This window comes from Oreochromis aureus, linkage group 14, assembly GCF_013358895.1.
Source record: "Oreochromis aureus strain Israel breed Guangdong linkage group 14, ZZ_aureus, whole genome shotgun sequence".
Classification (NCBI taxonomy): Eukaryota; Metazoa; Chordata; class Actinopteri; order Cichliformes; family Cichlidae; genus Oreochromis; species Oreochromis aureus.
Window position 1 is genome coordinate 36247434 of NC_052955.1, and position 13564 is coordinate 36260997.

Genomic DNA, 13564 nt, shown 5'->3' on the forward strand with positions numbered 1-13564 from the left:
TCTCCACTCCAAACCTCACATACCTCTTCTGTGCCCCAGCAGCTACTGAAATAGGGAAGGCATGGTTAGCATGATGGATCTCAGCTGTACCAGGCAGCCTTCCACATCACTGTCCCCTGAACCCACTGCTCCACCCCTCCCCTGTAGCTGAGCCACAAAACACACCCTGCCACAGCAACATGCTCATTATTTTGCACAGAAATGACAAATTACTATATGCATAACACTAATTTATTATTGTAACACAATTTTTAAAAATTTAATTGCCTTTACTCTGTCAAAACATTTCAAATGCAATTAAGAATGGTGATGTTTATGCCCATTTTGAACTTTAAATATAGTTTAAAATTTGAACTTGACTTAGAATGCACAGGTTTTGACTTTGAACTTTGCCTTCAGCCACAGTGAAAACTAAAAATTACCTTACTGCACTTCAGATTTTACAAATGGATTCACAGACATACATAACTAATTTCTTGACTGATCCTGTATTAATTATGTGTGCCGCCCAGGTGGGAACTATCGTGGTGTATTTGCCCTGGGTCTGGTCCAGGGTGAGTGGAAGATGTATGTAAAGGGCCCACTCGACAGGGAAGAATGCAACCTATATAACATCAACGTCACAGCTAGTGATGGATTGTTTGTTTCCCAGGCAACAGTAGAAGTGACAGTGGTAGACACCAATGACAACAGCCCAATCTGTGACAAGGTGAGGAATAAAGTTGTGTATTGTTTTGGGTTTTTTCTACGTAACTGATTTGGCATAACTAGTTGTGTCCGTGTGTGTGTGACTGCAGGTTATGTATACTGCCTACATTCCAGAGGACCTCCCAGCCAACAGTGTTTTGTTGAGGGTTGGAGCTACAGATGCTGATATGGGTATCAGTGCTTGGATTCAGTACTCTCTACATGGTCCTGGATCCCAAGACTTCAATATTGACCCAGACAGTGGTATGGATGCAGTCCAACTTTAAAAATACACTTGTAAAAGTTTTTCTCTGAACTAGCATGAATCGCAACTTAATCATACACAAGGCAAATGTCATCTCCCTGTTTGGCTCCATCACAATGTTTCATATCTTGTTTTATACCTGTCCAGGTGAGATTAAGTCATCTGTGCCTCTGGACCGTGAGATGACACCTAGTTATCAACTGGTTGCCCAGGCTACTGACGGTGGTGGGCGGTGGTGCCGTGCTGTGGTGTATCTGACAGTAACTGATGTGAATGACAATCCACCTATTTTCACCCAGTCTCGGTACACCACCAGCGTCTATGAAGACACAGTCACCAAAGCCCTACTTACACGTATCCAGGCCATAGACCCTGATGAAGGTGATACACTAGGCAACTGTTTATATTAACACTACTACAAGTACTGCTTCCATTGCTAATCTGCATCATAAGAAACCAATTATTCAAGGTGCAATTAATGGAGCCACATCAAAACTTTTACCAGTATTTAATATAAATGAGGTACACAACATACCTAATTTAAATTTGGCTCTTTCTGAAGTGCTCAAGCTTTCCAGCACTCCTTTTGGATCACTCCCTGGAATTCCCACAAAAACACAAAAAATGTCTTTGAAGTCATTAAGCATGATGCAGATCATGCTTGCGACCTGATGTGTCTTCTCTGGGTTTGAACCATGAGGAAGAGTTTGGTCATGCTGAAAATGAAAGTTGGATTAGACTGACACAGAGGTCCTTGCTTGTGGACTGTTGTGAACTTGCTTTCATGAAGCAGTGTGAAAATAGCATAAGTGCTGGAAGGCACAAATCATTTCACAAGGAGACAACCTTTAAGGAAAGACCATTTTGAAATATTTTTATCAGACAGCTCCAGACACATTAATTCAAAACCTGCATGAAATGAAAGAAGCTAATGCAAAAACAAACCGTTCTTTTAACAGGGAAATGTTAATATAAATGCATACCTAATATACTGTAGTGCTAAAAAAGAAGTTAAACTAATTGTATACAAAATTTGAAGTGCTTAAAATATTCAGTCAAATAGTTAAGTGTTTTATAGAGGTTTTATGTCAGACCACTAGTGAAAAAAAATTTATAACTGGGTATAAATCTCATATCGTCTCCTACTGAGGCCCAAAGCTTCACCCTTTTCTTTTGACATTACCGTAGGTCCGGGGCGTATGGTGATCTATTCCCTGGCTGACTCTGCAGGAGGATTTTTCTCTATCGACAAATACTCAGGCATTGTGGTCCTGGAACAAGTTCTCGACCGTGAAATCCAGCCATTTTATCAGATAACAGTTTGTGCATCTGATCAAGGCTCACCACTCCCGCTCTACTCACTGGTCAATGTCACAATTACTGTCCTGGACATCAATGACAATCCACCTGTGTTTGAGCGACGTGATCAGTTGGCATCTGTGCCAGAAGATGTGGGAGTAGGTACTGAAGTTCTGAGAGTTTACGCTGCCAGCAAGGACATCGGGACTAATGCTGAGATTACTTACAGTATCCGATCAGGGAATGAGCATGGAAAGTTCCACATTCATCCATTGACTGGTGAGTGAGGGACACCCTCTCACTTTGTGTAGGTGTTACAGTATTAGTCTGTGCTTTTAATTGCTCATACAGTTTCTAAGATGGTAAATAACTATATCTTTCTCTAACTAGATCTCTATCAGCTTTCACTATGCTATGTTGACTCACAACATTATCTGTTGTTCTTAGGGCCGTTAAAAATCTGTCACAGATTTTCATCATAAGGTAGAATGTGCATGAGCATCAGTGAATATCAAGGCTTGGCCATACAAATTGCCCATCAATATTGTAAATATTGGAATGGCATGTTGCTGCAGGATGATGTGGTAGCCATGCTGGTTCAGTGTGCCTTCAAATTTAAAAAAAAAAGATATATATATATATATATATATATATATATATATATATATATATATATATATATGAAAATTAAAATTTCCCCACTCGTCCCTGCGGGCGGTCTATCCTTCAAGCTCGAGTCCTCTACCAAAGGCCTGGGAGCTTGAGGGTCCTGAGCAGTATCTTAGCTGTTCCCAGGACTGCGCTCTTCTGGACAGAGACCTCCAATGTTGTTCCTGGGATCTGCTGGAGCCACTCGCCTAGTTTGGGAGTCACCGCACCTAGTGCTCGGAATACCACTGGGACCACTGTTACATTTTCTCCAGCTCTTCTCTGAGCCCTTGGTATTTCTCGAGCTTCTCGTGTTCCTTCTTTCTGATGTTGCTGTCATTGGGAACCGCTACATCTATCACTACGGCCGTCTTCTTCTGTTAGTCTACCACCACTATGTCCGGTTGGTTAGCCACCACCATTTTGTCCGTCTGTATCTGGAAGTCCCACAGGATCTTAGCTCGGTCATTCTCCACCACCCTAGGGGGCTTCTCCCTTTTTGACCTCGGGACTTTCAGGCCGTATTCGGCATAGATGTTTCTGTATACTATGCCGGCCACTTGGTTATGGCATTCCATGTATGCCTTGCCTGCTAGCATCTTACACCCTGCTGTTATGTGCTGGATTGTCTCAGCCTGCACCTTACCTCTTGCCTGGTGTGATACCCCAGCCTCTATGGATCTTGTGCTCAGAGCTTGTTCCTGTGCTGCCATGATTGGTGCCTCTGTGGTGTCTTTCAGTTGGCTTTGTCCAGCCACTGGTAGGATTTCTGGATATCAGCCACCTCCACTATCTGCCGGTGGTACATACCGTGCAAGGGGCCTGTCCTTTCATGATGCTGCCTCCTTTTCGTTGGGGCCATCTTACTGATGTATTCGTGGATGTTTGTTGTCTCATCCTGGACCGTGGTGCTGACATTCACCAGTCTCCGGCCTCCTTCCTTCCGCTTAGCGTACAGCCTCAGGGTGCTAGACTTGGGGTGAAACCCTCCATGCATGGTCAGGAGCTTTCTTTTCTTGATGTCAGTGGCTTCTATCTCCTCCTTTGGCCAGCTTATTATCCCAGCAGGGTACCTGATCACAGGCAGGGCGTAGGTGTTGATAGCCCGGATCTTGTTCTTACCATTCAGCTGACTTCTCAGGACTTGCCTGACCGTCTCCAGGAACTTGGTGGTTGCAGCTTTTCTAGCGACCTCTTCATGGTTCCCATTTGCCTGTGGGATCCCTAGGTACTTGCAGCTGTCCTCTATGCCTGCAATGTTGCTTTCTGGTAGTTCGATCCCCTCAGTTCTGACTACCTTCCCTCTCTTCATTACCATCCGACTACACTTCTCCAGTAATGACATTCCGATGTCATTGCTGCATATCCTGGTGGTGTGGATCAGTGAATCGATGTCTCGTTCACTCTTAGCATAGAGCTTGATGTGTGTGTGTGTGTGTGTGTGTGTGTGTGCGTGCATGTATGTATACACAAATATACATATACACATATCTATATCTATATATATATATATATATATATATATATATATATACTATATATATATATATATATATATATATATATATACTATATATGTGTATATGTATGTGTATATGTGTGTACATATATATATATATATATATATGTACTGTATATGTGTATATGTATGTGTATATGTGTGTACATATATATATATATATATATATGTGTACAGCAGCTGGATAGCGTAGTGGTTAGACTACACGCCTTTGGAGCAGAGGATCGCAAGTTCGATTCCTGCCTGGGGCGTCTGTATCCAGTAAGGGTCCTAAGGCTAGACCCCCTATGCTAAGCGAGCCTACCGCAGACATGAGCGAGACAGATAAATATGAAGGCATGCCGGCTCGGGCGTCGCCCGGATCAACAAGGTCCGCGTCAGGTGTTGAGGAACCAAGGCACCCTGACGACAAGTGGGCTACTGGAACAAGAAGGCATCGGTGGGCAAGAGATGAAAACAGGGCGTTGTTGGAATGCTACTACGCAAGTAACCCTGGCGGAAGGGGTTACATGAATAGGATGAGGGGCCTATGGATTCTTCGATACCCAACATCCACAATGACGGCGAAACAACTAGTAGCTCAGTGTTCCAACATTCGAAAGAAGGGACTGCTATCACAGCTAGAGATTGACGAGGTACAACATAAATGCTACGGCAAGGAGGAGTCAGGGCGCCAGGTCAGGGGAGATATCATCACCCCACCCGAGATTGGGTACATAGCCCCAAGTGTGATAGGAGAAGGATCGTTGAGTGCGAGAGGAACTGACCTGAAAGATAGGATCATGGCCAAGCTTGAAACCTGGATCCCCGTGGCGGTTACCAAGATTACGTGAAGTACCCTCAGAAGGTCTGCTAGATGATGTTAATGCAGCACTACGGATGATACCTACAACCACGATTACCGACACTAACAAGCTGATCTACACTACGGCAGCAGTGATCAGTGAGCTGCTTGGCTACAAGTTGAACAGCCACAAGGGGCAGTACCCTCCATGGAGAAGGAGGCTAGAGGGTAAGATCAAAGTAGCACGGAGGGAGGTTAGCCAACTAACGGAGTTGCAGAAAGGCGCGACAAAGAAGGTGCATAAGAAATACAGCAAGCTGTCCATACACCAGAGAGATAGAAGGCAGGAGAATAAACCAGCTGTTCTCCACAGAACCAGCAAAGGTGTACTCTCAGTGGCAAGGGAACAATAACAGAACAGCACCACCAAGGCTGGAGACGGAGCAATACTGGAAGAGCATATGGGAGAAGGACGCAACCCATAACGGCAATGCTCAGTGGCTAGTGGATCTGAGGGCAGACCATAGTGACCTCCTTGAACAGGGTCCAGTAACCATCACAGTGGCAGACATCCAAGAAAGGGTCTCCAGTATGAAGAGTTGGACAGCAACAGGGCCCGACATGGTTCACGCCTACTGGCTGAAGAAGCTGACTGCACTCCACGAGCGTCTGGCAGCACAAATAAACCAGCTGCTAGTTAACGAGAGACACCCTGAATGGCTAACTGAAGGTCGGACAGAACAGTCAGCCGAGACTGCAAGACCAGACTGACCAACCTGTGCACAGCCTGGATTGATTACAAGAAGGCCTATGACTCAATGCCCCACAGCTGGATACTGGAATGCCTAAAATTGTACAGGATCAACAGGACCCTAAGAGCCTTCATCAGGAACTCAATGGGGATGTGTCTCCAGTACAACACTAGAGGCCAACTCCAAGCCCATAGCACAAGTCACCATCAAGTGCGGGATCTACCAAGGAGATGCTCTGTATAGGCCTGAACCCCCTCAGTGAGATCATTAACAAGACTGGCTACGGATACCGACTACGAAACGGAGCGGTTGTCAAGTCCTGAGGAGTCAGCTGAACGGTAAGAACAAGATCCGGGCCATCAACACCTACGCCCTGCCCGTGATCAGGTACCCTGCTGGGGTAATAGGCTGGCCAAAGGAGGAGATAGAACCCACTGACATAAAGACAAGAAAGCTCCTTACCATGCATGGAGGGTTTCACCCCAAGTCCAGCACCCTGAGGCTGTACGCTAAGCGGAAGGAAGGAGGCCGGAGACTGGTGAGTGTCAGCACCACAGTCCAGGAAGAGACAACGAACATCCAAGAATACATTGGGAAGATGGCCCCAACTGACCGAGTGCTCAGTGAATACCTCAGGCAGCAGAAACCCAAGAAAGAGGAGGGAGACGAGGAACCATCATGGAAGGACAGGCCCCTGCACGGTATGTACCACTGGCAGATAGAGGAGGTGGCTGATATCCAGAAATCCTACCAGTGGCTGGACAAAGCTGGACTGAAAGACAGCACAGAGGCACTAATCATGGCAGCACAAGAACAAGCTCTGAGTACAAGATCCATAGAGGCTGGGGTCTATCACACCAGGCAAGACCCCAGGTGCAGGCTGTGTAAAGATGCCCCTGAGACAATCCAGCACATAACAGCAGGGTGCAAGATGCTAGCAGGCAAGGCATACATGGAACGCCATAACCAAGTGGCCGGCATAGTGTACAGGAACATCTGTGCCGAGTATAACCTGGAAGTCCCGAGGTCAAAATAGGAGATGCCCCCAAGGGTGATGGAGAATGACCGAGCTAAGATCCTGTGGGACTTCCAGATACAGACGGACAAAATGGTGGTGGCTAACCAACCGGACATAGTGGTGGTAGACAAACAGAAGAAGACGGCCGTAGTGATCGATGTAGCGGTTCCGAATGACAGCAATATCAGGAAGAAGGAACACGAGAAGCTCGAGAAATACCAAGGGCTCAGAGAAGAGCTCGAGAGGATGTGGAGGGTGAAGGTAACGGTCGTCCCCGTGGTAATCGGAGCACTAGGTGCGGTGACTCCCAAGCTAGGCGAGTGGCTCCAGCAGATCCCGGGAACAACATCGGAGATCTCTGTCCAGAAGAGCGCAGTCCTGGGAACAGCTAAGATACTGCGCAGGACCCTCAAGCTCCCAGGCCTCTGGTAGAGGACCCGAGCTTGAAGGATAAACCGCCCGTAGGGGCGTGCTGGGTGTTTTATATATATATATATATATTAGGGGTGCAACAATACTCATATCGATATTGAACCGTTCGATACAGTGCTTTCGGTTCGGTACGCATATGTATCGAACAATACAAAATTTTTAATTTATTTTATCAACTTTTCCTCTGACGATGCTGTGTTGAGCGCTCAGTGGATCTGCGTTCGTACCTGGCGTAACCCTGGCGGAAGGGGTTACATGAATAGGATGAGGGACCTATGGATTCTTCGATACCCAACATCCACAATGAGGCCAACTCAAAGCCCATAGCACAAGTCACCATCAAGTGCGGGATCTACCAAGGAGATGCTCTGTCCCCACTGCTGTTCTGCATAGGCCTGAACCCCCTCAGTGAGATCATTAACAAGACTGGCTATGGGTACCGACTACGGAACGGAGCAGTTGTCAGCCACCTCCTGTACATGGATGACATCAAGCTGTATGCCAAGAGTGAACGAGACATCGATTCACTGATACACACTACCAGGCTATACAGCAATGACATTGGAATGTCGTTCGGACTGGAGAAGTGTAGTCGGATGGTAACAAAGAGAGGGAAGGTAGTGAGAACTGAGGGGATCGAACTACCAGAAGGCAACATTGCAGACATAGAGGACAGTTACAAGTACCTGGGGATCCTGCAGGCGAATGGGAACCATGAAGAGGCCGCTAGGAAAGCTGCAACCACCAAGTACCTGCAGAGGGTCAGGCAAGTCCTGAGGAGTCAGCTGAACGGTAAGAACAAGATCCGGGCCATCAACACCTGCGCCCTGCCCGTGATCAGGTACCCTGCTGGGGTAATAGGCTGGCCAAAGGAGGAGATAGAACCCACTGACATAAAGACAAGAAAGCTCCTTACCATGCATGGAGGGTTTCACCCCAAGTCCAGCAACCTGAGGCTGTACGCTAAGCGGAAGGAAGGGGGCCGGGACTGGTGAGTGTCAGCACCACAGTCCAGGATGAGACAACGAACATCCAAGAATACATTGGGAAGATGGCCCCAACTGACCGAGTGCTCAGTGAATACCTCAGGCAGCAGAAACCCAAGAAAGAGGAGGGAGACGAGGAACCATCATGGAAGGACAGGCCCCTGCACGGTATGTACCACCGGCAGATAGAGGAGGTGGCTGATATCCAGAAATCCTACCAGTGGCTGGACAAAGCTGGACTGAAAGACAGCACAGAGGCACTAATCATGGCAGCACAAGAACAAGCTCTGAGTACAAGATCCATAGAGGCTGGGGTCTATCACACCAGGCAAGACCCCAGGTGCAGGCTGTGTAAAGATGCCCCAGAGACAATCCAGCACATAACAGCAGGGTGCAAGATGCTAGCAGGCAAGGCATACATGGAACGCCATAACCAAGTGGCGGCATAGTGTACAGGAACATCTGTGCCGAGTATAACCTGGAAGTCCCGAGGTCAAAATGGGAGATGCCCCCAAGGGTGGTGGAGAATGACCGAGCTAAGATCCTGTGGGACTTCCAGATACAGACGGACAAAAGCGGTGGTGGCTAACCAACCGGACATAGTGGTGGTAGACAAACAGAAGAAGACGGCCGTAGTGATCGATGTAGCGGTTCGAATGACAGCAATATCAGGAAAAGGAACATGAGAAGCTGGAGAAATACCAAGGGCTCAGAGAAGAGCTCGAGAGGATGTGGAGGGTGAAGGTAACGGTCGTCCCGTGGTAATCGGAGCACTAGGTGCGGTGACTCCCAAGCTAGGCGAGTGGCTCCAGCAGATCCCGGGAACAACATCGGACATCTCTGTCCAGAAGAGCGCAGTCCTGGGAACAGCTAAGATACTGTGCAGGACCCTCAAGCTCCCAGGCCTCTGGTAGAGGACCCGAGCTTGAAGGACAAACCGCCCGTAGGGACGTGCTGGGTCTGTTTTGTGTGTGTGTGTGTGTGTGTGTATATATATATATATATATATATATATATATATATATATATATATATATATATATATATATATATATATATATATATTTGAAATAGAGAGAAAAAAAAAGCTAAGATAATTCACCGATGAGTTGAGGTCAGGCAGGCCATTCCACAACTGAGGAGCTCTAATGGCAAATTGGTTTACGTGGTAGGTGGGAACAGTTAGCAGGTTTCTGCCTTCGGATCTAAGACTGTACACTGGTTGATACAGGAGTGGTTGGAACTGTAGTTCCACTAAATATTCTGAGGTGAGGCCATGAAGGGCTTCAAAAGTCATACGTAAAATCCGTCTATCCATTTATTTTCTTCCACATATCCGGGACTGGGTCACTGGGGCAGAGAAGCCCAGATCTTCCTCTCCCCAGCCACCTCCTTCAGCTTATCTGGGGGAACACTGAAGCATTCCCAGGCCAGTCAAGAGATATCATGTTTTTAGCATGTCAACCCAGGCAGGGATCCTTCCATGCCTGGAACACATCACTCAGATGGCATCCAGGAGACATCCTAGTCAGATACCTAAACCAACTCAACTGGCTACTTTCAATGTCACCAATGGTAACAAATGTGATCTGAGCCACTTCAGAGCTTTCCCAGAATTACCAACCCTGTGCTGCAGTCTCTCTATCAAAGTTTGATAGTTTATTGTATAAAATATTGCAAATAGGTTAAGTAGTACAAAAATAGAGCATTCATCTATATTAGTAGTTCATTTGTAAACCTCATAAGTACAGTCTCAGTACTATGATAATGTCTAAAGCATCACTGAAATTCAGAATTTCAGAGATGTTGTTCTGACATAATACTTCAGGAAAATGAGGACAGAGCATCTTCTCCAAGAGTTTTGCTATAAGTAAGTGGTCTGTAATTAATTTAGTCAGAAGAAAGGCCATATTTTTGGATGAGTCCTGTTGCTTCCTATTTATTCCTATCTTTCTATTCCCTCCCACTCTGTTGATCTACTATAGAGTACACCGTACAGGAGCAACACTTTTAGTAAATGTTCTAGCTGAATATTTGCTTAACTTTCTCTCACCTCTAACCAATGCTCTTAAAAAAACTCCACCAGCTGTTTCTATGACACAAAACTCTTGTAACAACTTCCAACTGCTCCAAAGTCATCGTTACTCATTCAGTTATGCAGATTGCATCTCCCAGTTTTAAGGTGGACATTAAAGAATCAGATGGCATTATGTTAAAGTTACAGGTGAAATCATATACAGTGAGGAAATCCCAGCCAGAATCCCATTTGGCACACAGATTACAATGAATCAATCAATAATCAGAATCAGAGAAACTTTATTAATCCCAGAGGGAAATTGAGTTCTCCATCCATCCATCCATCCATCCATCCATCCATCCATCCATCCATCCATCCATCCATCCATTTTCTTCTGCTTATCCAGGGCCCGGTCGCAGGGGCAGCAGCCCAAGCAGAGAAGCCCAGACCTCCCTCTCCCTGGCCACCTCCTTCAGCTTGTCCGGGGAAACACCAAGGCATTCCCAGGCCAGCCGAGAGATATAGTCTCTCCAGCGTGTCCTGGGTCTGCCCCGGGGCCTCCTCCCTGTGGTACATGCCCGGAAAACCTCATCCAGGAGCCGCCCAGGAGGCATCCTTGTCAGATACCCGAACCACCTCAATTGACTCCTTTTGATGTGGAGGAGCAGCGGCTCTACTCTGAGACTCTCCCGAATGGCTGAACTTTTCACCCTATCTCTAAGAGAGAGGCTAGCCACCCTTCGGAGGAAGCCCATTTCTCCCGCTTGTATTCGCGATCTTGTTCTTTCGGTCACTACCCACAGCTCGTGACCATAGGTGAGGGTAGGGGCGTAGATCGACCGGTAAATTGAGAGCTTCGCTTTTACACTCAGCTCTCTCTTCACCACAACAGACCGGTACAGCGCCCGCCAATCTGTCTGTCGATCTCCCGCTCCCTTCTCCCATCACTCGAGAACAAGACCCCGAGATACTTAAACTCCTCCACTTGGGGCAGGAACTCGTCCCTGACCCAGAGTGGGCACTCCACTCTTTTCCGGCTGAGGACCATGGCCTCAGATTTGGAGGTGCTGATTCTCATTCCCACCGCTTCACACTCGGCTGCGAACCATTCCAAGATGAGCTGGAGGCCAGCAAAACACCACTCAGGTTCAGATCCAGGAGGCCGTTCCTCCCAATCACGCCCTTCCAGGTCTCGCTGTCATTGCCCACATGAGCACTGAATTCTTCCAGTAGGACAACGTCCCTAGGAGGAGCACCCTCCAGTACCCCACCCAGGGACTCCAAGAAGGCTGGGTACTCTGAACTGCTGCTCGGCACATAAGCGCAGACGACGGTCAACCCATTCCCTGACCCGAAGGCGAAGGGAACAAACCCTCTTGTCCACTGGGAGAAACCCCAACATACCAGCAGCAAGCTGAGGGGATACCAAGATACCCACCCCAGCCCGCCGTCTCTCACCAAGGGCAACTCCAGACTGAGACAGAGTCCAGCCCCTCTCCAGTAGGCTGGTTCCAGAGCCCAGGCCATGCGTTGAGGTGAGCCCGACTATATCTAGCCGGTACCTCTCAGACCTCACGCACTAGCTCAGGCTCCTTCCCCATTTCATGTCCCGGTTGCCAGTAGGGCTGGGCCATATTATACCGTTCACGATAATACCGGTAGAAAGCTAGGCAACGATAAGAAAATGACATATCGCGATAGAATATGGGTAAAACACGCATGCGCAGTGCCGAAAAAGCACGGAGAATGCACGGTAACGGAAAATGTGAATGGGGAAAAGGATGAACCAGAATTGTTTTGTAAAAATGGTGCAGCTTAACTGGTTTGGTGTTTGTCCGTCAGATACACAAAAGAGCACTTTTTTTTGTAGAACATGCAAGCAGGCCGTCGTTATTGCCGTATTTGTCTGACTAAGGTGCTTGTAAATCTGGGAGTAATCTGGGTCCTAAACTCCATCCTTTAAAGTCCCGAAGTCAAACGAACATCACTGAGAGTTTAAAACTGTCTAAAGTCTTTCACCTTTAATGAAATGATCAGCATTGCTACTTTACCAGGTGTAACTATTTAGTTTAACGTCCAGGCATCCATGAAAACAGAATTCATTACATTTAACGGAGTTAGAAGTTAGCAGGAAGTTAGCGGAAGTTAGCTCGCTAGTTTCGCTAAACATGATATAGCATGTTCTGACTGAGAGATTTCTGAAAAAATTCAAATGTACAGCTCTGCTGTCACTTCCAACATAAATGGAGACGGAAACTAAACAGCAGTGACGTTTGTAGGGTTACTGAAGTTGGGCTAGCTGGTATATAATGATGTGCTACATGATCGCTAGCGACACAGCTATGTTAGCATAACATAAACAGTGAAGCTGGAGGATGAACGCTAACTTTTATCCACTCGATAAAAGTTAATGTGAAGGTTCCTGATGGTTAGAGACAAATGCAGTCGCATAGCAGGATGCTGTAAACAGACCAAACTTCAGTCAGGAGAACAACTGAGATAATCCATCCACAATAGAAGGTTAGTCATTAATATACTGCAACAACATGGGAATAGAGCAGCTGTGATAGAATACAGCATTAATGAATCAATGGTACAGAAGTGGAGGAAGCAAGAAGAATGAGTTGAATAAAGTTTGATTTATCTGACTGCTTTGTTTCGCTTAATGTGCCTTATAATCCCGTGCACCTTATGGTCCGAGAAATACGGACCATACTTTTTTATTTGGCACACTGCAGTATAATGTTGCAAAGCACCTCTTTTTAACTTCAGTGGATATTATACATGGTTATGCTCAGGATATGTCAGCCCATTTCTACTGGAAATGCCTTTTGGTTAAACTTTCAGCAAGGAATTTGCATTTGCACTGTTAAATGTTTATATAGCTTTAATGCCTATAAAAACAGCTACTTGTTTAAGTAAAATGAATGGATCAGGGTTTTTTGCGCTAGTAAAGTTGTGGAGTTGTATTTTGTCTCGCAGAAATTATATCGTCAGTTATATCGTTATCGCAAATTTTCAACTATATATCGTGATATATATTTTTGGCCATATTGCCCTGCCCTAGTTGCCAGTCTTGGTAGCCGGGGATCGGTCTGCCAGGACCTCCGCTCCTGGCCGCCGCCCGGCTCACATTGCACCCGACCCCTACGGTGCC

The 13564-nt window shown here is 46.6% G+C and overlaps 1 protein-coding gene across 5 annotated transcripts in view; it reads left to right on the forward strand.

The window, feature by feature from the left end:
• Positions 1-13564, forward strand: part of fat3a (FAT atypical cadherin 3a) — a 215487-nt gene that overhangs the window by 131384 nt on the left and 70539 nt on the right. For all 5 annotated transcript variants that reach the window (XM_039622588.1, XM_039622586.1, XM_039622587.1 and 2 more), the window contains 4 exons: positions 513-709; positions 798-951; positions 1100-1333; positions 2141-2530. In XM_039622588.1, the coding sequence (XP_039478522.1) occupies positions 513-709; positions 798-951; positions 1100-1333; positions 2141-2530 (975 nt within the window). The remainder of the gene's footprint in view (positions 1-512; positions 710-797; positions 952-1099; positions 1334-2140; positions 2531-13564) is intronic.